Here is a 26,684-nt window from a genome sequence, read left to right as displayed (position 1 = left end):
TACAAAGATGATTTTTCAAATTTTGGTGGAAATGCTAGTGATGATTACAAACCTGATTTTTCACAGTTTTGAGGCCATGATAATGAGGTAGATGCTGACCATGGTGTACCAAATGAGGTAGATGCTAAACAGGTTTATGCTAGGAGGCCTGACAAAGAACTAGTGGCTGAGGACCAACAACAGGATCCAATTGATGAACAAAGAGAGGAGAGTAATGAGACTGAGGGAAGTGACCTAGAGGATGAACCATAAATGCAACTAGGGGTGTGCAGAAAACCCACCGACCCGCCAAACCCGACCCGACCCGACCCACCGGATTAGGTCGGTTTTTAAGGCTTGGTGGGTTGGGTTGGGTTACAAAAAAAAAAATTTATAGCGGGTCGGGTTGGGTTTGGATCATAAAATTACAAACCCGCCAAACCTGACCCGACCCACCATATTTAATATATATTTTATATTTAATAATTTTTTTTTTATAAATCAATTGTAGGGCACTTATATATATATATATATATATATATATATTATATTTAATAATTTTTTTAAAAACCAACTGTAGAGCAACATTTCCTCAATTCCTCCTACTAATACTAATTTAATATATATAAAAAATATATTATATAATTAATAAATTTTTTTAAATAACCAATTCTTCCTATCCTATATAAAAGCCAATTAGTTCACACAAATCCTAATAAATTACTATTGTTGTTTAGTCATTAGTGTTGAGCCTTTAAGAAGTTACATTGATACTAATCTTTAGGTTTTTTTAATATATTAATATTAATATTTTTTTTACTCAATTTAATAATAATAATAATGATAAAAAATTGTCAAACCCATGGGTTCAACCCGACCCAACCTGACCCATGTGGGTTGGGTTGGGTTGGGTTGGATTTATGTGATGGGTTGGGTTGGGTTGAATTTTTTGTGACCCACCATGGTGGGTTGGGTCAAAAAATCCCCTCAACCCGACCTATGCACACCCCTAAATGCAACCAATGAATATTGGTGAAGAAAGTACTGATAGTTGGGATAATGAAGCTGATAAGGTTGAGGTTGAACTAGGCCAAATGGGTACTGGTATAATAAATTCTGGTTATGAGAGTGAGGAGCTGTTAAGTCTTGATGAATCACCATCTAACAGTGATCATGGTGATGCTTTAAGTGATGATGACAACCCTACTGTTGAGGTAGACAACTCTATTAAGAGGAGCAGATTTCCAATATTCAAGCCAGTAGTCAAAGTTGAGCATATTAGGTTTGAGAAGGATATGCTGTTTATCTCACCTAAGCAATTTAAAGAGGCTATAACTGATTATGCAGTCCATGGAGGTTGGGGTATAAGGTTTGTGAAAAATGATTTGGTAAGGGTAAGAGCTAGATGCTAGCCAGGGTGCAAGTTTGTTACCTACCTTATAAAGGTGTTAAGGAAGAAGAGCTACAAATTGAAAACGCTCAACATGGAACACATATGCACCAGGAGTTATAAAAATCCAAGGTGCACAACATCATACATTGGGAAGAAGTTAGTGAAGAAGGTTAGGAGATAGCCAGACATAAAGCTCAAAGATATTTAGGATGCTGTGCATGAGAATTTTGCGGCGAATATAAGTACAGGCAAAGCAAGTAGGGCTAGAGAGAAGGCTCAAGATGTTGTTGATGGGGGTCACATAGCACAGTTCAACCAACTTTAGGAGTATTGTGAAGAGGTGAGGAGGTGCAGCCCTAGGAGCACAGTGCTGATGAAGGTGCATACCTTCAATGATGGTGATTTGGTAGCTGAATAGGGCTTGGTAGTTGGGCTACCATATTTTGAAAGATTGTACATCTATCTAGATGGTTGCAAGAAGGGCTTCTTGGTTGGATGCAGGCCAATCAATGAATTAGATGCATGCCATTTGAAGACCAAGACAGGTGGCTAGTTGATGTGTGTTGTTGGCAGAGATCCCAATGATGAATACTTCCCCTTTGCCTATGCAGTTGTTGAGGCTAAAACCAAGGACTCATGGACTTGTTGAAACCAAGGACTCATGGACTTGGTTTTTGAATATATTATTTGCTGACATAGGGGATGGCCAGAGATGGGTATTCATATCTGATCAATAGAAGGTGTGTACTGCCCTTTTACATGCATTTGATATTTAATGTTGGTGGTTTGAAGCTTTAGCAGATATGTAATAAATGTTTGTTCTTTGTAGGGATTGGTGTAGACCTTTGTTGACAATTAGCCACAATACGGAGCATAGAATTTGCTGCAGGTATCTATACAATAATTTGAGGAAGAATCACCCTGGTGTACTTATTGAGACCTCTTTTGGAAAGCAGCCAAAGCTACTTATCAACAAGAACATGAGAGGGCAATGAATGAACTGAAGGAAGTTGATGAAGATGCATACAAGTGGTTGTAGTCTTACTCAACAATTATTTGGGCTAGGCATATGTTCAAAAGTGATGGTCAGAGTGACACAATCCTGAACAACATGTGTGAAAACTTCAACAATAGGATAGTTAAATTTAGGAATAAACCTATAATCATCATGGTAGGCCATCTATACAGTTTGATCATAATTTGTGATTTATAAATATACTTTATATAAATGTGCTGAAATGTGCTTTGTGATTTCTAAATGTGGTGAAGTGTGCTTCGTGATTTCTAAATGTGCTTTAAATGTGCATAAATGTGATTTGTGATAAATTCCCCCTTTCTCTTTATGTGGTTGCAACTTGAGTGCATTAGGTTGTATTTAATGACTAGATTTCAAGCAAACAGGGATATGATTTTGAAGGTAGAATCAGACTTGTGTCCTAAGATAAAGAAAAGACTGTATAAGGAGAAGATGGCCTACAGCAGGTGGCTAGCATGTTGTGTTGGTCATAGCAAGTTTGAAGTGAAGAATGGCCTGGAAAGTTTCACTGTGGATTTGGCTGAATCTAAGTGTAGTTGTAGCTGGTAGGAAGTGGGACATAACTAGCATACCATGTGCCCGTGCCATTTCTTGCATGTTTTTCAACAGGGAAGATGCTAAAAAGTATGTCCATTCCTGTTATAAGAGGACTACATACATTGCTTGCTATGAACCCATTATAGATCCCATTAATGGCCAGAATATGTGGACACCCGGTGGCCTGCCACCTATGTAGCCTCCTATCAAAAGAAGACCTCCTGGCAGGCCTAAGAAGAAGAGGGCTCAGGAGCTTGATGAACCTAGAAATCACAGAAAGAACAGAGGAATAGGCATTTCCAAGCAGTGCAAGGCATGTGGGAAGTTAGGGCACAATAGGAAAAGTTGCAAGGGAGAAGTAGGAGGGAACTCCTCCCTACCTGGGAATACAAACCAAGCCAGAATGACCACTAGGAAGGTAAATTTGATTTGTGTGTTGATTACTTACTATATGGCTTGCTTAATGATGGTTATTTGGTCTGTGTGTTGATTGCTTATGATTTGGCTGTTTGCAGGCTACCAAGAAGGGTAATGCAAACAACCCAATTGCTGGACCACCAACCTCCAATGTTGAGCTAACAATACATAGTGCACCACCAACCTCCGATGCTAATGTGTTCACAAGAGGGTAATCACCTCTGAGACACTTAATGCAACTAGCTAGGAATGCAGCAAGATATATGGAGGTAGTGAGGTTTGCTGGGAGCTAGTCCTCTATCCATGATCTTGGGAGAAAATCAAACTGATGATGACCTCTTTTTTGTGTGCTTTGTGTTGAGGGAAATATTTTGTTGTATATGTTACTGCCTGAAATATGGCCTTTTGGTACATATATGTAAAGCCTGAACTAATTGGCTGTTTTGGTGTATGTTGTTTCTGGGTAAACATCTTAATTTTGTTTTGTAATTGTTGTGGTGCACCAAAACTTGACATTATTGAGTAATGAAAGTGAAGTTAAGCTCATAAAGTGATGTCATGTGCTTGTTTTATAATTGTTTTAAAAGTGATGTCAGGTCCAATTTTTAAGTCCACAATTAGGACCAATAACATGTCAAAAATGCATACATAGAAGGTACAACATCTAGTCAGATGTGATGAATTCATGATTTGGTACAATAGAACTTTATTGTGATGTTTGGTTCACATTTTCAACCATAACAGGTCAAAAATACATACATAACAGGTACAACAACACTTCAAAGTGGTGAATTAATGTTGAAAGTGATGTTGGTCCAACCAAAATTTGAAAGTAATGTTGGTGATGTTAGGTCCAATTTTTCAACCATTACATGTCAAAAAATGCATACTTAGCAGACATAATCATCACAATATTATCTTAATAAATATTACCCTCAAAACACATCAATTATCAACAGAAATTGGACACACTGCTATAAATATTATATAGATGTTCCATTGATAAGTAGTTCAAATTATAGGGATAATTAGGTGTTCCAATGCTAATTGGAATCACACTGCCAAAACATACAACCACATACCAAACCATACCAAAACAGAGCATCACTTCCCAACACATACCACTTCCTAACAAACTACCAAAACTTACAAAAGGACCCTAAAAATTTTGGCATTTTCTACTAAATCCCAACACTAATTCCTACCCACCTATCTAACCATGTTCACCCCGCCTATCTAACCAACCAAAGATAGGATCACACAGAGCATCATCCCACTTATCACTAGAGACAACACCAAATAGATGAGCAACCTCCTCTCTCTCTTCTTGTAGCCTACAACCTCAGCTTCAAGTGTTAGTATCCATTGCTTCTGCTCTAGGATCAGCACCTTACCACGCTCATGGATTTCATCATCACGCCATTGGAAAAATTTACACTTATGTCCAGCCTACATCCAAAAGCACAATAGAATCACTATAACAGGTTAAATAAAAAAACTTAATTGGAAGTCACTTTCAACCCAAAACAGAGCATCACTTTCAACCCATTATATCTTCAACCTATTACATTGAAAGTCAAAAATTAAATACACATCACTCAAATACACATCAATTAAATACACTTACCCAGAAATTTGGACAGTTGTAGAACTTTCTGCTAGGGTTTTCAGGTGTCCATGATACCACTAGCACAGGTCTTTTAAAGCAGAAGCATGTGGTTGGGCCTCTTTTCTTCAAGCTTCCACCAGTTGATATAGAGCTTGATTCCATGAGCTCAAATCATGAGAATGATGTTTGGGCAGTGCTGTGGGAGAGGAGTTGGGGTCGTGAATTTAGGGGTTAGGGATTTCAACTGGTTTGGGAGCTTTTATGTGGGAGAGGAGCTTTACACACATGAAAGGAATTCATGTGAGGCTCACATGGGTCTGTTAATGGTGGGAAGCTGAGGTAGAGATAGTGCACTGACATGTTGCAATAAAGAAAACAATATTTTATTTCGCCGTCTATCACCTAGGAAAATTCTGTCACTGAGATAACGGTAGAGACCACAACAAAATGCATTTGTCAAAATAGAGACTAAAAGCGATAAAAATAAAAAATAAGGATCAAAATAGGAATGGACTGGAAAAATAAGGACGAAAATAATATTTCCGCCTAAATAAAAAACTAAAACCTGTACCTAAGTACCGTATATTATTATAGTAGAAGATCTACATCGATCATTACGAAGTACGAACAATGTTACGAACAATGTCAACAAGCTTTTTGCCTGAGGCAATTGTAGAAAACATACTCTCACGCCTCCCACCTAAAACCCTAATTCGTTTCAGATGCGTCTCTAAAACCTGGCTTGCTCTCATTGGAACCCCCGACTTCCTCTTCAAAAACATCCTCAATCACTCCATTCTCGTCCCCAACAACACCGCGCAAAACCCTAATCCTCCCTTCCTCCTCGTGAAAGCCTTTAACAACAGAAAACATATCTGCAACTTCCTTTCTTATGACACCCTCGACTGTTTATTCCATATCCAGGTCCAGCTTGACTTCCGCAGTCCAGGTCCTCTCGACCTTCAAATAGTCGCTTCCTGTCATGGTCTTATCTGTCTCTACGACAGACCTTACCAAGATGTCTACCTATGGAACCCCACCACGTCGTCCTCGTCTTCATCGTCATCATCATCATCATCGGGACTCAGCCGTCTTACTCCTGTGAGCCCTCGTCCCAACTGGTACGTCAAAATTGTTGGGTTTGGATTCGACCCTATATCCAACGACTTCAAGGTTGTCAGGGTTGTGGAAAGGTTTGCTGTGTTTAACATTTTTGTGAAAGGATTATTAAAAAATAGTTTTAGGAAAGAAATCGAAGCGGAGGTTTATAGGGTAAGCAGTGGTTCGTGGAGACGGATCGACCTCGGACCTGTCATTTTTGGTATTCAATGGGTCTCCACAACTTACATGAAAGGTTTACAATGGGTCTACACAACTTACATGAATGGAGTCTTTTTCTGGTGGACAAAGCAGGAGGTTGGTGACAAAATTATTGCATTCGACTTCAGTGACGAGATTTTCAAAACTACGTCATTACCAGAGATCGGTAATGCTGACACTTATTCCTGTAAACTTACGGTGTTGAACAGCTTTGTTGCTATTTTGGTTATACCTCACGATCATGTGGTGATGAGGAGTTGTTTTGAAATATGGCCTCATTTTCTTGATATATGGGTTTTGCTTGAATTCGGTGTTAAGGAGTCATGGAATAAGCTTTTTACAATTACAACCCCATCATCTTGGAGAAGGCCATTGGGGTTCTGGAAGAACGGGGAGCTATTCATAGAGAATGGCAACAATCAGCTGGTTTTGTATGACCCTTTTACAAAGATAGAGAAGAATCTTCAACTAAATGGGATTGAAGAGTATTTTGGTATTGAAGAGTATTTTTGTTTGTTTCCAAATAACTTCCAGGTTGTTCCATAGACGCAGAAAGAAGATATTGAGCTCAAAAAGGAGGTCAATCCTTGAGGTATGGTATAATGTGTCTTATTCTTTTATACATGTTTTGGTATTTGTTTTACTTTTTTGTCCGGCAGCTCATTTTTTGAGGATGTATATGCTTTGGCTGTTTTGGGGTCGATTGGGTCATGCCAGGATCAGTTGTGGACTTGTTCTTTTGTTGGTACCATTGGCTTGGGAAGCATAGTTCTGATATTTGGAATTTGGTTCTATGTTGTTTAATGTGGACTATTTGGACTAAACAGAATCGGCGTTCTTTTGAGGATAATGGAAAAACTGTGGTTCAGTTAGTAGATTTATGCCAACAGACCCTCTTTGATTGGTCTCGATGCTGGGGTCTCTCAGATTGTTCTACTCTTATGGATTTTCTTTTGTTTATTAGAATAGCTTAGTTGCTGTTTGTGTCTTCCTATTTCTTATTTCTTTGTTCACTACCGTGAACTCTTTGTATTTTTCTTGTTACTCCTTTTTTAATAATACTTTCTTCTTACTTATCAAAAAAAAAAAAAAAAAAAAAGAACATGTTTTGGTATTTGTTGGCATTTATTTTCGTATTGGATGTTCCTAGGCTGAAATCAGTTTGGTGGAATGACATAAGGATTTGATATTGTGAGCTGAATTTGAATCAGATCCCCATAATGAGAAAGACTGATTGATATATGAGAAGGCAAATGAAGAATTTGAGTCTCTTTATTTTTGTGATATGGCTGAAACATTAGTTAAAAATGTATAGATGTTACTAGTTTTTGGAATTTGGACAGGCACAGTAGCATATTTTCCTTAGTTTCTTCAAACGTGTGTGGTTATACATAATTCTGTTTTGACATATAGTTTACATAATATTCCAGCACTACCATAGACTATAATAGGTTTTACAATGCTATGTCAGTTAGTGGTTTAGCACTGTAAGAACTAAGAAGGTGTTGAACTTGTCGGCTTTGGCCAGGGGAAGATTATATATTACATAACTGTATAGGAACTAAGGAATGACTTTGTAGTGCAAGAAACTGTCTCTTATGTTTGGATTTTCCGGAGCTTTTCCTGGTGGCATTATTAAAACATTTCATTGTTCTTTCCCTGTCACTGTGTTTCCATCTATTTTTTCTCTGAGATTAATCACTGTCACTGAGACAAGATGTTGGAATCCTAAAAAGGAACTCTTTGCTGAATTTGAAGCAATTTAATTGTTTATCATGAAGTGGTAAGTAATAAGCTAGGATGCATGGACACTTCATTTGGGGTGTCATATTTGTGTCATATCCGTGTCGTAGCTTTGTTTCCTTTCTTTGATTCTTGGGAGCTGAGTTTCTGGTGAGGAACCTTCCCTCATCCACAAGACCATGACATGTAAAATTGATTTCTCCATATCAATTATGACAACAAGTCAATTATGTTCTTTTGCACTTATCAATAGTGACTGGCTTTAAAAACAATTCAGAGTAGGACAATTTGGACTGTAATTTCCATTAAGAACTTTGACTGTTTTTTGTAATTGAATATGAGAAAAGTTAAGGGAAAGGATTACTGTGTTTCAGATTTTATGTTGATCATATATCACTTTCAATGAGATTATTATTCATTTCATGGTATTTTATAGTGAGTGCCTCCAACTTCTTTTAGTTCTCTATCTGATTTTTCCTTTTGTTTTGTTGTATGTTCTAATATTTTTCTCAACTTCTAGAGCACACTCACCTAAAAAAAAGTACCAGAATATACGTATATTTATTGCTTCCCATATCTACAAGATGAGAATGAACTATGAAGTGAAATGTCGTTCAGAATGAGGGAGAGTGAGGTCTTAAAAGAGCAAGAGACATGAAACGGAAGCTTGAAATTGAGCTTGGTTTACTACAATATTTTCAAGAAGATTGGGAGCTAGAGTCCATGGAATAATTTTGGAATGATGTAGATTCTACTAAAGTTAATCTGGGAGAAGATGATAATCTGGTCTGGTCTCTTTCAATAGCCATGGTTTTAGTGTTAATAATCATTATTAGGCTTTGAGAAAAGGAGGTGACAACGATTTCCCACGGAGATCTATTTGGTGTGTTAGAGCTCCAACATGGGTAGCTTTCTTTACTAGGAGTAGGACAGCTACAAAGGGTTAAATTCTATCTATAGACAATCTGAGGAAACAGCACACTAAAGCTTACGATTGGTGTTGCGTGTGCAAATCTTATGGAGAATCAACTGATCATCTTTTTCTTCATTATTAGACAGCTACAACTGTTGTCCTTAGTTTTAAGCTTGTTCAGTGTAAGTGTATGTTTGGATTGCACTGAAAATAGGTTGCGTCTAACGGCTGCATTTTTTGTGTGGGTTCTGTGTACTGTTTACGGGACCTGCAAGTATGGATTTCAGCGAATTTTTCTTTAAAATTGGGTCCCACGATACTATTCATACATTTAAAAATTATTTTACTACAATGTTTTCAATTTTCAACAATAAACGGTATCCAAACAAACCCTAAGTTGGTTTATGTAAAAATCTATGAAGGTACTGTTAGTGGCTTTTAAGAGTTAATTGTGGAGCTCCATCTTATTTTCTATGTTATCGTCTATAGTTTCTCAATTGTGGACATTTATTAGGGATTCAAAAGTTGACCCTTTTTAATCAGGTCCTATAGGGGAAGTGGCATTGGCATTGGCATTTTGGTTTGGAAGGTGATCTTTAATGGAGGAGGTGGATTAAATATGGTGAGTTAGCGAGGGCCAGGGGTTTAACTTCATAGTCCTGTATGGCTTTCTAATAGTTGTGGTATTTGGAAGGAAATTCAAGCAGGAAAGGGAATCTTTCTCTAGATTTGTGGGCTTTGGTTTAGCTATTAATAAAAAGACTATGGTGTTAGATTCCACTGAGTTGATAAATCATTAATGGAGCAATCATTGGAATCCTACATTTGTGAGATGTGCTTATGATTAGGAGCCAGAAATATTTGCTCAACTCTTCCAAACTCTCTATTCAATCTAGATCCGAATAGGTGTGGATGAAAATTGTCTTGAAGTTTGAGGAAGAATGGATGTTTTAGTGTCATTTTTATCTATGAGGTTTTGAGAGGTTCTAGTTCCATGGATTTCCTTTGGAATGCTATTTTGGTGGTATTTGTCGACACTGAGCTAGCGCAAGAAATTATAGGGCTCTGAAATTTAGTCTCATAATGGAACTCTGCTATCTGTAAGACTCTAGCTTGAGAGACTAAGAGTGGAGAAGTGAAGAGGAAGTGGAGGTGTTTGAGAGTTTCTTAGGGAAGTTTAAGGCATGTTTGAGAAACAATTGCCTCTGCATTTTTGGGTTTGAAAATTGGAATTACTTCAGCTTTGGTGCTTTTTTATTGAAAAGTTGTTTTCTTGTAGAAGGGGAAGTTGTATATGCAATCAAAGAATAGATCTTTTGGACTTGAGATTCTGTTATAGCTTTGAAATTGAGGGACACTGAGTAATATCAAAGCTATGCTATAAATATAAGCCATAAAGCTATGAAACTATGAAACCACGAAGCTATATAGCTTTGAAGCTATTACTCAATAGCTTTGACACAGCGTAATTCTGTTATAGAAGGAGAACTTGTATATGCAATTAAAGAATAGATTTTTTGGACTTGAGATTCTGTTATAGGTTTGAAATTGAGGGACACTGAGTAATACCAAAGCTATGCTATAAATATTATTATTCTGAAGCCATGAAGCTATGAAACTATGAAACCACGAAGCTATATAGCTTTGAGGCTATTACCCAATAGCTTTGACACAGCGTAATTCTATTATAGCTTGGCAATACTGTCTGTCAAAGCTATAACATTGCATAGGTTTCCTATTAGGGAAAAAAAATTGCATAGGTTTTTTGGACTCGAAATTCTGTCATAGATCTGACTTGTTTTAATCCTGTTATAGCTTTGACATTGATTGCTTAGTTTGTAACTCTGCTTGTTGGTATTATTTCTATATTTACTGGATGGTTGCCTTTTTCTTATTTGCGTAATTCATTTTGATTAACATGTACATAGTGATAAGTACATCCTAGTAATAGAACCACATAGTTTTACCTATCAAAACAGGAGCCAAATAGTTTCTAAAATTTCTGCCTTGTCATTCACTATTTTATCTATTTTAGGGATGGACTCACAAGGAGACATGTTATTCTACCAAACACAGAACTACAGAACATGGTGTTTCACAATTTGGGGTTCATAGCCAAATGGTGTTGTGGAGCTTGTAACTAGCTGGTTGGGCAAGTTCAACAAACATAGAACTACGGATTTGAAGGGAATGAGAGATCGATTTGTGAATTGAAGATTTCTTTCTTCTAGGCTTTGTTTGAATGGACAAATAGTGCAGGTGTTTTTCTTTTAATTAGTTCCCTGATTCTCTTGATTGTTGAACTCTCATTGTAGTTTAGTTTAGGCATTTTGCTGGTTCCATATTACACTACCTGTGTGCTTTGGACTTGGTTCACCGTATTATTTCTTCGTTTTTCAATGACGTTCTCTACTTTTCTTTTTTTTTTTTTAATAAAAAAATTCTGATTGATATATGAGAAGACAAGCAAAGAATTTATGGCTCACTTTTTGTGATCTGGTTGATATGGCTGTAGCATTAGTAAAAGTGTAAATAGAAATGCTAGTTTTTGGAATTTTCCTATTTCAAGGGACATTAAAGCATCTTTGCCCTTGTTTCTTTTACATTTGTGGTTAAACATATATATTTTTTTTTGTATGTAACAAAATATTCCAGCAATATGAACCATAGGCTATATATTAGGCTTAATACTGCCATGTCAATTAGCAGCTTACCACTGTAAGGAGGTGTTGGATCTGTAGGCTTTGGCCTTAGGAAGATTATATTCTAGATAGGTGTATTGGAAATAGGGAATGACTTTGTGGTATGGAACAACATAAAAGATTCAAAGTGTTTGGTTGAGGGGACATTTTAGAGTGTGTTTTGCACGAGCTTATAAACTCAGCTTTTTAGTTTTTAGCTTTTTTAGCTTTTATATATAGTTTTTTAAAATCTCATTCTTTTCCACCTTTTCTCACATTTTCAATTTTTTTTCAAGATTCAAGCATATTTTAGCACATTTTCAGAAAATTTTTATTTATTTATTTTTTCAGTTTTAGCTAAATAAACTTTTCTCAAATGGATCTTTAGTTTTAAAAGCAGTCTCTTATGTTTGGGTTTTTTGGAGCTTTTCCAAGTGGCATTATTAAAAAAAATTGTTGCTCTTCCTTGTCTGTGTTTCCATTTCCTATTTTATCTTTGAGGCTAATTATTGTGATTGTTGTGACAAGTTGTGGGAATCCTAAAAAAGAAACTCTATGTAGAAGCAATTTAATTGTTTTATTATGATGTGGACCATGTGGTAAATAATAAGTAACCTTCTTCACCGCCTTTCTCTTAATTCTTATGAGCTGGTTTTCCAGTGAGAACCCTCCCCCATCTACAAGATCATGCCATTTAAAATTGATTTGTCAATTAATTAAGTTGTGCGCTATCATCACCACAAGTTGTTTATGCTCCTTTGAGACTTTTATCATATTCTTTTTGTTTTGTTCCTTTGCTGCTTATTATATTCTTTGGATTTGATACTCTTGGACATGCCTTGTGAAATAAGAGGTAAGAATTAGTAAAAATATTTTACATGAATCTATAACAAAAGTTCATTAAATAGATTTTGATCCCTTTTTTGTCCATTATTTATTCTTTTCTTGACATATAAATTAGAAACACAAGAATTATAAAGTGACCTGTCAAGGTACAGCTTAGTGGTTGGAGGCTTAGAATGAGCTATAGACCAAACATCCTAGGTTTGATTCCATCAGGAATTCCCCTCGATTTGATGCTATTCTAGAACAAATAGAACGCTTTTTACTTTGGGAACAGGTATAAAGAAAATCCTTTAAGTAACTTTCTAATTTTTTAGAAATAATTATTTCTATAATCTAATCTTTTATTTTATTATATATTTTTTATATTAATAATTTTATAGTAATAAAAAATTATTATTAAGAATAAATAATTAAAATAAATATATAAATAAGTATAAGGGTCTCTTGTTCAAATCATTCAAAATTCCTAGTTAGTACAAAAGAAATATATGAAAATCCGTCGCGTACAATAAGTTTGGACCTATACTAAAGGTTTAGAAGATGTTTGTCTTATCCATTAGTCAATGGACGCAAGTGAGGTCATGTCTTTATGTTTTACTCCACAAGGGTGAGTCCAAAAAAAAAAAAAAAAGCATTGTAAAACCATTTTATGCATTTTGAGGATGACAATTCCAAGTCAGCAAAAATTTTGAAGCAGTGGAATCTAATGATCATTTCGGTTAGTATTGTTTTGCTTGAGTGGGTTTTTAAAATCTGTGTTTGCCGCTTTGATTTCTTTCAATGTATTATTAACATTTGATGCGAATGTACAGTTTGAATGAACAAATTAGCAACAATAAGTGACACCAAGGTAAAACTGCAGCGAGGGAAGTGTGGGGTATACTTGAAGAATTTGTTCCGTCACCATATTCTTTATGTGCACCGATTTTTTAGATAAGTTGCGTGAATATTTGTAATGTTTCTGTGCTTTTTCGACCCTTGTACACAATGCAACTCTGTTTTTTTTTTTTTTAGTAGTTCTGGTATTGGAATAGATTGATTACTTTTGCAAAAAGAATATATTAAGATTTTCCTGCTTGGCTTCATGAGAGTTTATTCAAGCTTATTTGCCAAATGAAAAAGGTTGAGCACAATCCTAGTTCCTGTGCTAACAAGAAGAAGAAGAACAAAGCCTTAGTCCCAAAATTTTGGGATTGGGTATAGATCCTCAACATATTAGTTTATTTTCTCTTTAGCAAGTCTCAACAGATTAGTTTATGTTCTCATTAGCTAAGCCTAAATCACCCTGAGTTTACTTTGTTTATGGTTGTCAATGTTGTGGAATTCATTTCATACACATATTAGAGACTAGGGATGATAAGTTAAATCGCAAACTTTTCACGTACAACTTGTGTACAGCTTGGTAGTAGTATATTTCAATATGCTCTTAACAAACCAATTTGAAGCAAAGCCAAGCTCAACTTAGATCTGTAATTGAGTAGCTGGGAACTTCACCAAACTATGTCAGCTGATATTTTCCGGACCTTTGATAAAACACTACCAAAAAGTGAAAATCAGCGAATAAGTCATTAGTTGAGGTTATGAGAATATTGATGCGTAGCTTATAAGGGGATGGGAAAATAGGTATTATTAGAATAGACCCTTCATTTTAAGATGTTGTCATCTTATCTGAGGCAAGAGTTTGAATCCTCCCTTCACTGGTTGTAACAACTGAATCATCAAAAAGAAAAACGAAAAAAGCTAAGCGTATTTAAATATCCCCTTCTCTTTCTTTTTGTTATCTGGTGTGGCTCAAAGTAAAAGATAATTCAACTCTAAATGATCTGCAACGTTATTAGCTGTGTTTCAAATTAATTTGAACTGTAAGGAAAAAATATATAATTGAGCAGTCCGAAATAGAACTCCGTTCCTTACACTAATAAGCTGATTGACTGGGAAGACTGCATTCATCTTTGATCATTGAGTAGAAAAGCATAGCTATAGTTGCCAAATGGTTCTAGACAGATGTTTGATGTTAATGGGGTAGGCAGGCAAGGGTGATTGATATGATATGATCTTTTGAACCTTCCTACTATTACCTTTTTACACCTAACACCTGCCATAAAAAAGCCTTCTCATGTTGTATGAAATTTTGCCTGCTGGTCCGGCAAGATGTATTTTTGGTTTTAAAAGAAATTTTGTCACGGTATCAAGTACAACTGGCCTTCTCATTTCACTTAATAACTGGTTGTTAAATTTTAGTTCAAACTGACTTGGAAACAATTGGTAAAAGATCTCTGATCAATTTTTCCTGAACCATCACATTAGAATTCGGATCAATGATTCCTGACATGACTTTCATACCAGTTCGAACTTGGACCAAAAATTATCTTAGATCAGATGAGTGCAAATATGTGTGTACTTGCTTGAACATAGGTGAAACTTGAAAGGAATCGACTGTAATCTTTAACGACCCATCCGTGGGGATCAAAACTCTTCTTGCTGCTGATATGTCACATAACTTTTGTTCTCAGATGGCCTACTTGTACTATTATCCCATGTATAGGATTGTAGTTCTATTTATCTCCAATTATCCATATCAAGGTTTACTTTAATTGCAGCAGCTTCTTTGACTTTCTACTTGTTATGCATATATGAATAGTCACTTTGAATCTGTTTTTAATCTCTGGTACTTATCAGAGGAGAAAAAAGAAAAAGAAAAGGAAAACCTTTCCTGTACTTATCAAGGAAAAGACATTTGTTCTCTTGCCAGTATGCCTTCCTAAGGAGCCTTTGTGTTAATGGAAGTCTTTCACCAATGATGAGTAGTCTTTTGTGACGAAATTGGGAAGTACATTTATCTCTGGTTGGCAAAGAAGCTGTGGATGTTTCATTTCCTAACTAATCAAGGGGGTGAGCTCCTTGGCCAGGGTGCTGGTCCCACTCTTTCGTCTGTTTGGCACTGTGTTTAGAGAAAGCAGCTTATTGTTCGTACTAGTAGCTAATCAATTATTTTTACCTTTTGCATATACGTGATGATGGAATATGTGTGATGATGAAAACAACTTATTTTGGTAGGCGCAACATTGAACAATAATAGGGATGCATTTGCAGCATATACAGGGTCATTCATTATCGGTTTTGATTTTAGTTTGTTATACTTCAGTGTTTTAGAGGTTTGTCTCAGCTGTTAATCATTTTGATATATGGAAAATGTTCAGAATACCGACTAGAGTGGGAAATAATTAACTTTGATAAGTATATAAATTTGGTTTTTCTTGTGGTAATGCACGCTTTAGTACCAAAAGATTGCTAAAGTTAATCTTCTCAGTGAAGAACTTCTAGAATCTTTGCCTTTCATTTTGGTAAGTTTTACCATCTCATTGTTGAATTGATAATTGTTTAATCTCAAGGTGATACTGTATGAGTTCAGGGTAATATGTTGGATTGTCCATTGTATTACTTATAAGCCAGAAATCGTCTTTATTAAGAAAGGAAGATTGCAAGAAATAAATAAATATACATGAACCCCACAACCTAAGAGAACTTGTATAATAAATGGAGAATACAGTAATAATCATCAAGAATAGGTAGGAATGCAGTGCTGTGAAAAGCAGGCTAACAAATGAGAAGATCAATATGTTGTGAAGGTTGAAGCAACTGTTGCAGCACATATAAGGAAGAAGAGATAAGAAATTGAAAACTTGATGGAGCTTTCAGTTGATGTACAACCTTTTGCTGATGGCAGAGTTTTAGATCTACTTCCTACACAAGTAAACATCAACAGCAACGAAAAAAGTAGATAAATAAATTCTTTGATGTTACATTGATGAGTAAAAGATAAATAAAACTTGTTTTGTGCCAATTATTTCTTAAGGTTCATTGAAAGGACTGAACTTCTTAAACCCAGAATGTGGTCTGCATAAGTCAAAATTTGATTGATTATGAAATTTTGCATGCAATTGAACAAATGATGAAGCAGTTTGTACCTGAAGGAACCGTATTTGAAGATTCTGGTGATCCCGAGGGAGAGTCGGCAGGTGAAGCAGCTGCTGAATACAGGAAGTAAGTTAGCAGAGATGAAAATGATGTTGAGTACAACGATCACCTTAGATTCTGTAACATACTGTTTCTCCAAAAGGGAGAATCTTGCATCCATCCACAAGACTATAAAAGCAGTTTTTGATGGGAAAATTACTTGGATAAAAAGTTAAAATGAGAATTTTAATAGGTGTGAGCAGCATCCTGAAGATGGGGTTGAGGGGTCGCCGGTAATGTAGTTAAGGCACGGTGACATACTGATGATCACATATTCACATACGTACAGCTTGACTGAGCCATAGCTCCTGCCCAGAGCATAGTCACCAAGACTAGGACCAGACCCACCTCCATTTTTCCATGAGCTATTGGATGTTGTCAAAAAGTATGTGCTGGAAATGGCTGTGGATTGCTATGATCTTGTACCACTTAAGTTCTGATTAGTATAGTGGAGCTAAGGGAAGACATTTATGGCTTTTATAAGGAAATCAAGAAAAAAAGAGACAAATGAATGATGGGTTATGTGGTTCAACAACAACTACTTTCAGTGCTATGATGCTATCCCAATCTTTCTAGGTACGATTTTCATAGAGACCAATTTCAGGTTCCACATTAGAAGTATTTGAGGGTCTAGTCACTTGCTCCGGTTGCAAGTGTAAAAATTTAACATAAAGCAGTGCTAAATGAAGCTCTGGAGTGCCGTGGAGGATCAAGAATACACGGATTTGGAGTTTTCCTTCCTATCCTAACTGAGCAGGTTGGTAATTGTTCATTCAGCTGGGTTGTCAGAGAGCCAAACAATAACAATGCTGCTCATATGCTGGCCAGTTGGTCCTTGCATTTGTAATTTTGTAGGTTCTTTTGATTTGGAAAGTTTCCTTCAGGCTTGGCTTGGCTTTGTCAATAATATCTTCCTTTCATAAAACAATTAAGCAAAGCAGAGAGTCAGTAGAGCATAGCAGAACTACAAGGACCAATAGTGACAAGCTATTGCTAGAGGAAATGGTGGTAAATATACTCTCAATGCTGCCTACAAAACCTGAAAAACACTGTTTAGATACTGTTACATCTTTGGAGTGGACAACATTCTCTTTTGAAAATTTTCATTTCCATTTACCTGAAACAAGCATCATAATATTTTTTTTTCCCAACACTTGCTGGCATGGGCATTATATTTTTTTCAAGATGATCACTTCTTACCCTGCATCTTTGGTTCAGCAGGTGTGTGAGGAGTGTTATGGTCGTCAACATGGTGATATTATATTTTGATTCAAGCATTATACTTTTGTAAAATACTAAAGTGCTTGTTAGAAGTTAGAACTAGTTTACCTATTAAAAAAAAAAAAAACAGAAAAAGTTAGAACTAGTTTGGTGCTGTGTTCCTGGTTGTATTTTTGTTACTGCTTCCGTTTACATCTGAAGATGGCACCCTTGTAAATATATCCTAATCCTTACATTGTTGATACTAGTCTTGAGCATTGTTTATGGTCCCCACACTATAAAAAACTGGTCTATCCAGACGCTTCAAAAAACTGGTCTATCCCAGTTGTTTTTTGATGTTTTGTTGGAATTCCTTTCACTATTCTTTTTAGCCTAGTTTCTTTGTTGTTACTTTTGCTTAGAGACTGCAGAGAGAACTTAACTTTTTTTTTTTTTTTTTTTTTTTTTTTTCCTTTTTAATTTTTATTTTCTCCTTAAAAAAAAAAAAATTTGGCAACCTGCTGCCATTAGGGGTTGGATGGCCATTTCCATTGAAGGGTGTTTATAGTAAGTTAAATCCTAAATAAACCATGATTATAGTACTTGAATTAGAAGTAGGATTATGATTATGATTATGATTATTTTGCTTGCACTCCAAATAAGAATATAAATACTTTACTTGTACTCCAAATAAGTTTTGATATAATGAATCTAAATAGACTAGAGTTATATAATACACTTACACTAGTATTATTCCCGTGCGTTAAGTTGCACAGTTTTGGCTATAAAATTTTATAACAATTTTATTGAGAAATAATAAATTAATAATCACTTGAGTCTAGATCATATAAATTGTATATAAAGTACTGTTATTAAAGGTCTCAAGCAATCTCATAGCATATTTATATAAGGGGAAAAAAACATATTCTCTTCTAACTTATTGATTGTCTTATATGACATTTGTAGTTAATTACATCTAAATTGTGTGCATAGCCTATATGGTATTTTTTTCAAACATTTATTTATACTTATGGTTTGATACACTAATGACCTCTTTTATCTAAATGGGATCTCCTTAAAGATGAGTGGAGAGTTGTGAAAATTTAATATTAAAGGAGTACTCCTAAGGAAGAAAAAGGATATAGACAATTGTTAAAAAAAATTATTAGTTCAAGGAAAAATGCAAGATCATATTGAGTTGTGGATTTAATATTACTTGGTTATAGCAATCTTGTGAAGGAATGTGTTGTTGATATTCATAACATGCTGTGTATTAGTTTTTTTTTTTTTTTTTTTTCAAATGTCTTGTGGGTGCTAAATATAGGTATGTATATTGACATATGTAAAAACCAAAATAATAATAATAATAATAATAATAATTACAGTGAAATTTTACATGCTCATAATGTTAGACAATCACTTCTACACATATAATATTACTAATAACAAAAAAAAAAAAAGGGAAATAATAACATAAAAATTTTACTATTCAAAAAATTAATTTAATCTAACAACGCATATATAAACATAACACAAATACAACCCATAAATAAGTATGAAACCCTATATAATGGATCCTTAATAGAGTCATACCTACTTGTAATAGTGTGGATGGCATGTTTGAAGAGCATTCTACTATGGATTTCTCAAATGTCGAATTGCCTAAGTTATAAGGAAAAAAGAAAAAAGAAAAAAAAGAGAGTTAGATTTCTAATCAACATATAGAAATTATAAAAGAAGGAAAATTATTGATAATGGAGGAGAGAAAAAAATTGGTTAGAACAATAAGTAGTGTTTCTATAAAAAAAAAAAAAAAAAAAAACACAAAAAAAGCCATAAAAAGAAAAAAGAGTTGTGCATAGGAATATATAAAAAATAGTATATATAGAGAATTTTCAATTGTGAGGAAGTTATGCATGTTTTGTTATTTTATCCAAATAAACAAAGAAGAAGTTGATATAAACAAAACGTAGGTGGCATATTTTGTTAAAACAGTTATAGTTATTCTATCCAAAGAAATTGATAAAAACAAATATACTGTTGTTTTTATCTAAAAAAAGAAAAAAGAAAAAGAAAACTTGAACGTAGGTTGATAGTTTGATATGCAATAGACTAATTCTTTCTTATTTACTTCTTTTTTGTCTTTTGTTTCGTTTTTTTATTTTTTATTTTTTTTTATTTTTTTATTTTATCTTATTGCTTTTATGTTTTGTGATACACAATATATATTTATTCTTATCTAAAAATAATAAAAAGAAAAAGAAAACTCAAATGTAGGCTGATAGTTTGATACGACTAATTCTATCGTATTTACTTCTTTTTTTGGTTTTTTAATAAAGGATTAGATGAAGAATTTAGATTATAATCAAATTAAGATAGAATTTAGATTGTAATCAAATTAAGATTTTTATTAACTTAGAAATTGTAAGGACACGATTCGCAACGAACCACAACAGTGTTGGGTTCGCACGTGAAAAGGCCCAGACAATATCATTTGTAGAGCGTGGGTTTGAAAGGCTAGGCCTTGGTTACCCGGCGGTGGGTTTTTTTGTGGTGTGCATACATCGTTAAGGTATCTTCACCCCTGGAGTCTTTCTCCTGGAGGTGGGATGGGAGGCCTTCCTTTTTGGCCATTTTTCCCAGCCCCCCTATCCAGATTACTTACTTTTTCTTTTATACTAGCCTGCATTCGCTGTCCTTCGTCCACGTGTAGGGTCGACCTTTCCAAGACTGATACTTGTCCCGTCAGTCCAAACCCAAAGTCGTTGGGGGTGGTTGAAAAAGCCGAAGAATCCGGCTCTGTTAGGTGTAGAGTCTTGTATGGGAAGGGTAGTAAGGGTATTTTTCCCTAGATATTTTAGATTTTCCTTTAAGTTTGTTCCTATACCGTTTTTGCCCCTCTTCTCGGTGGAACTTTGGGTCTGCCGAGGACTGAACTGTCCTTGGCTGCATCTCCGGGCCATTTTGTGCTTTATATTATTGAGCTTGGGCCATAGCCTTCTTTGGCTTGGGCCTTTGGACTCCCCATGAGTAAGTGGGTCTGGCCCATAAATATTTGGGCCTCACAATAGCCCCTCAAAACCCTGCTGTCCGACCTCCTAGTTGGAGATGGGGGTTTTGGTAATACCGAGCCTTTATTATGGCTCATTTAATTCAGCCTTTCACTGACGTTGGCGATTCTCCACCTGCCCAGGAAATGTACCGGTCTACGAGCTGTTCCTCTTAATTTATTCACGATGCGCTCATGCCGTTTGGTTATCCGATGTGTGTCTTTAATAGTTTCCCTTTACGAGACCTTTCAGATTTAATGGTTACTGATGGTGTGGGGGAGCGGAACGGGCATATTCTTGTTTGCAGATTTCCTTGGAGATCTGAACATATTAAGTACTCTCCTCTTCGTCCCTCATATAAAAAGAAAAGACGAGAGTTGTTTCTCCCATACATGAATCCCTTTAATCCCCCCGGAATCTGAAACCCTTAGATTCCTCCCAGAGTTTACTTTTACCCTCTGGTTATACCTCAACCTGTAATACGTTCACTATAGTAATAAGCAATGAAGGAGCCATTCCCCTCCCAAAAACACCATGTTCTAATAAAGCTCGAAATGGCTCGGTCAGAGCAAGGATGGCGGAGACTCAAGATTTGTCTCACCTTCCTTTCAGCCAAAATCCGAAGCAGGGGCTCGTCACGTCACACTTTCGGCGTGACTGAGCCGAGGACACCCATTATCAGTACCACCCGCTCTCTCATGAGCATATCTAACATGGCACCAGTGTGTTAGGAGTCAGGACTGGGGCAGGGACTAAGTGCCCCTGCTTCTTCCTCTCTCCGTTCACTGGTGCCTCCTTTTGCCTCTCTTTCTTCTTCTTTCCACCACCAGATCCATCCTGGTACTTTTCCTTCTCCCTCTTTTGCTCATTTTTCTTTCTTTTCATCTCTTCCCTCTTCTTCTCCTCCTTCTTTTCATTCATCTCCTCCATCTTCCTCATTCATCTCCTCCATCTTCTTCTTCCATCTCCTTCATCTTTTTCTAAAGAAGGTCATTCTCTCAATATAGGCGATACTGAGGCAGAGATTGGAGAGACTTTGGAGACGAGTTTAAAAGACACCTGACTGTTTACTTATCTGTATTGCTGATTTTTTTTTTTTTTTTTTTTTTTTTTTATATTGTTTCGGCAGTTCACCTTTTGTATAGGCTTGTTTAAGCCCCTCTTTGTACGTTGTAATACATCTTTATATTAATAAAAATTGTCATCATTTTACTTCGCATGTTCTATCTCTATGTTTCCGAAATGATAACGCAATGCATAGACATACAATCTTGTAAATTCATTTTATTTTTAAACTGTGACCGACGTCTAGGACCGAAGTTCCAGTTAATAAAAAGATCTTGCTTTGTGTTTATAAAAATAATCCTGCTCAATAATACTGAATCGAACAAATGATACTTAGGGCTGAAACTCCCATTAGGCAGGAAAAGAAAGGACATTATGATGAGCTTACTGAATCGGTTGGGCACAATACTGCCGACCTTAGAGTACAATACTTGGGGCCTTAACCCCTTATCAAAGAGAAGGACGTTTTTACGAATTTGCAAGTGCTGTTCGGTACAATAATATAGCATTTGAATCAATGACAACTAGGGCCAAAATACTTGTTAAGAAAAAGGTGTCACCATAACTTTAATAGAGTTGTTTGGCACAACAATGCCGACCTGTGAAGAACGATACTTACCCCAAAACTAGCCGAGATGAGAACTGAATGATCGATGCGGTGTAGGAAGTAACCATTCGAAGACATATCACCCGCGAAATGAACAGCCCCCTTAGGCTACTGAATAGTGGGGCGTTTCGCCATCTTCTTAACACTCTTACTGGCCTTAACCTTTTACAGTATTTGAGCCGAGGACTTTCCCCATCCAAGTAGTTGGTTTCCCCATAGGATTGAGTCCGAGGACCATGCAAGGCCTTGGTTCTGTCCAAAACTTGTGCTTTTTCAATTGAGTACTTGGTTTCCCCATAGGCTTGAATCCGAGGACCATGCAAGGCCTTGGTTCTGTCTAAAACTTGTGTTTTTTCTTTTGAGTACTTGGTTTCCTCATAGGCTTGAGTCTGAGGACCATGCAAGGCCTTGGTTCTGTCCAAAACTTGTGCTTTTCCTTTTGAGTACTTGGTTTCCCCATAGGCTTGAGTTCGAGGACCATGCAAGGCCTTGGTTCTGTCCAAAACTTGTGCTTTTTCTTTTGAGTGCTTGGTTTCCCTATAGGCTTGAGTCCGAGGACCATGCAAGGCCTTGGTTCTGTCCAAAACTTGTGCTTTTTCTTTTGAGTGCCTGGTTTCCCCATAGGCTTGAGTCCGAGGACCATGCAAGGCCTTGGTTCTGTCCAAAACTTATGCTTTTTCTTTTGAGTACTTGGTTTCCCCATAGGCTTGAGTCCGATGACCATGCAAGGCCTTGGTTCTATCCAAAACTTGTGTTTTTTCTTTTGAGTACTTGGTTTCCCCATAGGCTTGAGTCCGAGGATCATGCAAGGCCTTGGTTCTGTCCAAAACTTGTGATTTTTCTTTTGAGTACTTGGTTTCCCCATGGGCTTGAGTCCGAGGACCATGCAAGGCCTTGGTTCTGTCCAAAACTTGTGTTTTTTCTTTTGAGTACTTGGTTTCCCCATAGGCTTGAGTCCGAGGACCATGCAAGGCCTTGGTTCTGTCCAAAACTTGTGTTTTTTCTTTTGAGTACTTGGTTTCCCCATAGGCTTGAGTCCGAGGACCATGCAAGGCCTTGGTTCTGTCCAAAACTTGTGCTTTTTCTTTTGAGTATTTGGTTTCCCCATAGGCTTGAGTCCGAGGACCATGCAAGGCCTTGGTTCTGTCCAAAACTTGTGTTTTTTCTTTTGAGTATTTGGTTTCCCCATAGGCTTGAGTCCGAGGACCATGCAAGGCCTTGGTTCTGTCCAAAACTTGTGCTTTTTCTTTTGAGTATTTGGTTTCCCCATAGGCTTGAGTCCGAGGACCATGCAAGGCCTTGGTTCTGTCCAAAACTTGTACTTTTTCTTTTGAGTACTTGGTTTCCCCATAGGCTTGAGTTCGAGAACCATGCAAGGCCTTGGTTCTGTCCAAAACTTGTGTCTTTTCTTTTGAGTACTTTTTTGTACTTGTTTGCTTTTTCGAAGGTCAGCCCCTTGACCATGGCAGGGAGAGTTGGCTTGAGGCCAGAAGCCCCTAGAACTGCCCGTGCCGTGGGCACTGCAGGACGTAGCCCCTGGCAGAAGTTTATGTCGGAACAACAACTGCATGTCACCGGAGATGGGGGAAAACCCGCGAATCTCTGCTTGCTAGAGAGTTGACTCAAACGCCACCTGCGCCAACGCGCAAGCCTTTCCCACAGACGGCGCCAATTGTAAGGACACGATTTGCAACGAACCACAACAGTGTTGGGTTCGCACGTGAAAAGGCCCAGACAATATCATTTGTAGAGCGTGGGTTTGAAAGGTTAGGCCTTGGTTACCCGGCGGTGGTTTTTTTTTGGTGTGCATACATCGTTAAGGTGTTTTCACCCCTGGAGTCTTTCTCCTGGAGGTGGGATGGGAGGCCCTCCTTTTTGGCCATTTTTCCCAGCCCACCTATCTAGATTACTTACTTTTTCTTTTATACTAGCCTGCGTTCGCTGTCCTTCGTCCACGTGTAGGGTCGACCTTTCCAAGACTGATACTTGTCCCGTCAGTCCAAACCCAAAGTCGTTGGGGGTGGTTGAAAAAGCCGAAGAATTCGGCTCTGTTAGGTGCAGAGTCTTGTATGGGAAGGGTAGTAAGGGTATCTTTCCTTAGATATTTTAGATTTTCCTTTAAGTTTGTTCCTATACCGTTTTTGCCCCTCTTCTCAGTGGAACTTTGGGTCTGCCGAGGACTGAACTGTCCTTGGCTGCATCTCCGGGCCATTTTGTGCTTTATATTATTGAGCTTGGGCCATAACCTTCTTTGGCTTGGGCCTTTGGACTCCCCATGAGTAAGTGGGCCTAGCCCATAAATATTTGGGCCTCATAGAAATTATAGGGGAGGAAAAATTTTATCTATTTTTTCTAAAAATTTTAAAAAATATATGCAATTTGGTGGAATCACTTTGCATAACTACAACTTCTAAGTCCAACTTTTATTATATAGCTTTCTAAAAAAAAAAAAAAAATTAATATAGTATATGATATGGTTTTCTTTAAGGATTGGGTATCAATATCTCTAACATAAAGAACCTAAATGGCCCAATAGTTAATCGTCAAGATTGTAGAATTTTGGTTATCTAGGAGATGGTCTGAGAATGTAAATATTAATAATTGTAATTGGGTTTTCAGTTCTGGACACACTAGGTTTCAATGATTTTTTTTAGAGTTTTAAAAAAAAAGTTTTTTTATAGTTTTGATATCAAGTGCTCTTTTGCTTTAAGTGAAGTGGCAATAACCGGATGTGGTGATAAGTGTGTTGGGATAATTGTGGGTTTTTATTTATTTATTTTTTTTATGAAAAAACAAATTTTATATGGGAGGTTGTTATTTATTGTTATTGGTGGGTAAGGAAGTAATTTCAATAGTAGATTCAAATTAAAAATTTGTAACAATCTACCAATTAAGATTTGTTTTAAAAACATTATGAATGTAGTAATTTTTTTTATTTTATTTTTTATTTTTAATGGGTAGATAGTAGTGTAGTGAAGAGGTGGGGTTGAATCACAAATATGTGACTCCAAAAAGGGCGCCATTATAATTTCAGGGGTGCAAGACACTAAGCAAGATAAACACATACGGTAAGAAATATAGATAAAGAGACGAGCTTTAAGATTTTTGTTTTTGTTTCGTAGGGATTGCTTTACCAAATTTTGGGAAGAAGTTTGTAGACAGATACTTCATTTTCTAACTTTACTTTTTAGATTTCCAGTAATGGGTATCTTTGAGAAAGATACGATAGATTTTATTGCTTAAGACTAAATAAAAGAAACATAAAGAAAATAGTAAACTGGAGACATATTTCCAGTGCAGCAGACATGCATACCCAGTCCAAAAAGCCGCCCGTGGGGCTTAGCTGGGATTGTAAAAGAAAAACAATACAAAGTAAAATAAAAAACAATACAATATTGAGGCAAGAATTCAGTGGCTGGTTCGTGCTTCCATAAGTCTCTGATACTCCGTTAGCAAGGCTAAGGCTCCATCCGCAATGACCTTTGGGTGCATCTATACTCTTTCAAAATAGAACTTGTTTCTAGTATTCCATAGGGCCCAAGCCGTGATAGCCCAGACTTCTATGTCACTATGATCAAGTCTATCCTGCAGCATTCTAAGTAGTACGAAAAAATCTGTAAACTCATTTGGACATTTCTGCAATCTCCCCCTTACAACAGCCCATGTATTGCGAGCAAATGGACATTCCCACAGCACATGACAAACTATCTCGGGTTGTTTCTTACAGAATTGACACAGTGGATCCACTGCTACCTTCCGCCTATGCAGATTCTCTCTGGTGGGTAATATGTTGGAGCATGCTCGCCACAGAAAGTTCCTGACTTTTGGGGGTACATTCAGAGTCCAAATATGTTTCCACACCTTTTCATTACTCCGATTATGAGAGCTTTCTCCAATTTGCTGATGTGCTAGCCTTAACACCACATGGTAAGCAGACTTAACAGAGAAGCCATGGACCTTATTTGCCTTCCAAATCACTCTATCCTCTTCCTCTACCCGTGTGAGAGGTATCGCCAAATTTCTTGGCGAGTAGCTTCAGAAAACAGAGTATTCACTTTACCTCGATCCCATTGCTTCGTTTGTTGATCAATAAGCTCCTTCACGCACATATCTTCCAGTATATCTCCAATCAGTTCCGGGGGGTGAGGGAGCCATTCATGGGACAAAATTTTTATGGTTTCACCGTTGCCCACCTGCCACTTTGAACCAGCTAGGATTACCTCCCTCGCCGAGAGTAGACTGCGCCAAACATACGATGGATTGTGGCCCAT

The 26,684-nt window shown here is 36.7% G+C and overlaps 3 protein-coding genes and 1 pseudogene across 3 annotated transcripts in view; 2 read left to right on the top strand and 2 right to left on the bottom strand.

The window, feature by feature from the left end:
* The window catches only part of LOC126723257 (F-box protein At3g07870-like), a 26,962-nt gene extending 9,218 nt beyond the window's left edge, over positions 1–17,744 (top strand). Inside the window, exon 2 of the mRNA XM_050426583.1 lies at positions 17,713–17,744. The gene's annotated coding sequence lies outside the window, so the exon portion shown is untranslated. The remainder of the gene's footprint in view (positions 1–17,712) is intronic.
* On the bottom strand, positions 4,391–5,527 carry LOC126723258 (uncharacterized). The gene is made up of 2 exons (XM_050426584.1): positions 4,990–5,527; positions 4,391–4,811 (listed from the first exon to the last, which is right to left on the bottom strand). The coding sequence occupies exons 1-2, from the start codon at positions 5,131–5,133 to the stop codon at positions 4,599–4,601; spliced, it is 357 nt and encodes a 118-aa protein (XP_050282541.1). The 5' UTR covers positions 5,134–5,527; the 3' UTR covers positions 4,391–4,598.
* Positions 5,614–11,347, top strand: LOC126722354 (F-box/kelch-repeat protein At3g23880-like). Its single transcript, XM_050425507.1, has 2 exons — positions 5,614–6,883; positions 10,983–11,347. Exon 1 carries the CDS (start codon positions 5,614–5,616, stop codon positions 6,835–6,837), a length of 1,224 nt encoding a protein of 407 aa, XP_050281464.1. The 3' UTR covers positions 6,838–6,883; positions 10,983–11,347.
* Positions 16,051–26,684, bottom strand: LOC126722353 (non-specific lipid transfer protein GPI-anchored 5-like; annotated as a pseudogene).

Source organism: Quercus robur, chromosome 4 (genome assembly GCF_932294415.1).
Source record: "Quercus robur chromosome 4, dhQueRobu3.1, whole genome shotgun sequence".
Classification (NCBI taxonomy): Eukaryota; Viridiplantae; Streptophyta; class Magnoliopsida; order Fagales; family Fagaceae; genus Quercus; species Quercus robur.
Note: the sequence above shows the minus strand (reverse complement) of the source record. Positions and strands in the feature narration are given on the sequence as shown.

What these genes read in the sequence shown, in the direction of transcription:
- LOC126722354 (XM_050425507.1), top strand. Translation starts at nt 5,614, where the DNA reads ATGTCAACAAGCTTTTTGCCTGAGGCAATTGTAGAAAACATACTCTCA.
- LOC126723258 (XM_050426584.1), bottom strand. Translation starts at nt 5,133, where the DNA reads ATGGAATCAAGCTCTATATCAACTGGTGGAAGCTTGAAGAAAAGAGGC. An exon ending in ACAACTGTCCAAATTTCTGG is followed by an intron (nt 4,812 to 4,989) that starts GTAAGTGTATTT and finishes TTTTGGATGTAG; the next exon opens with GCTGGACATAAGTGTAAATT.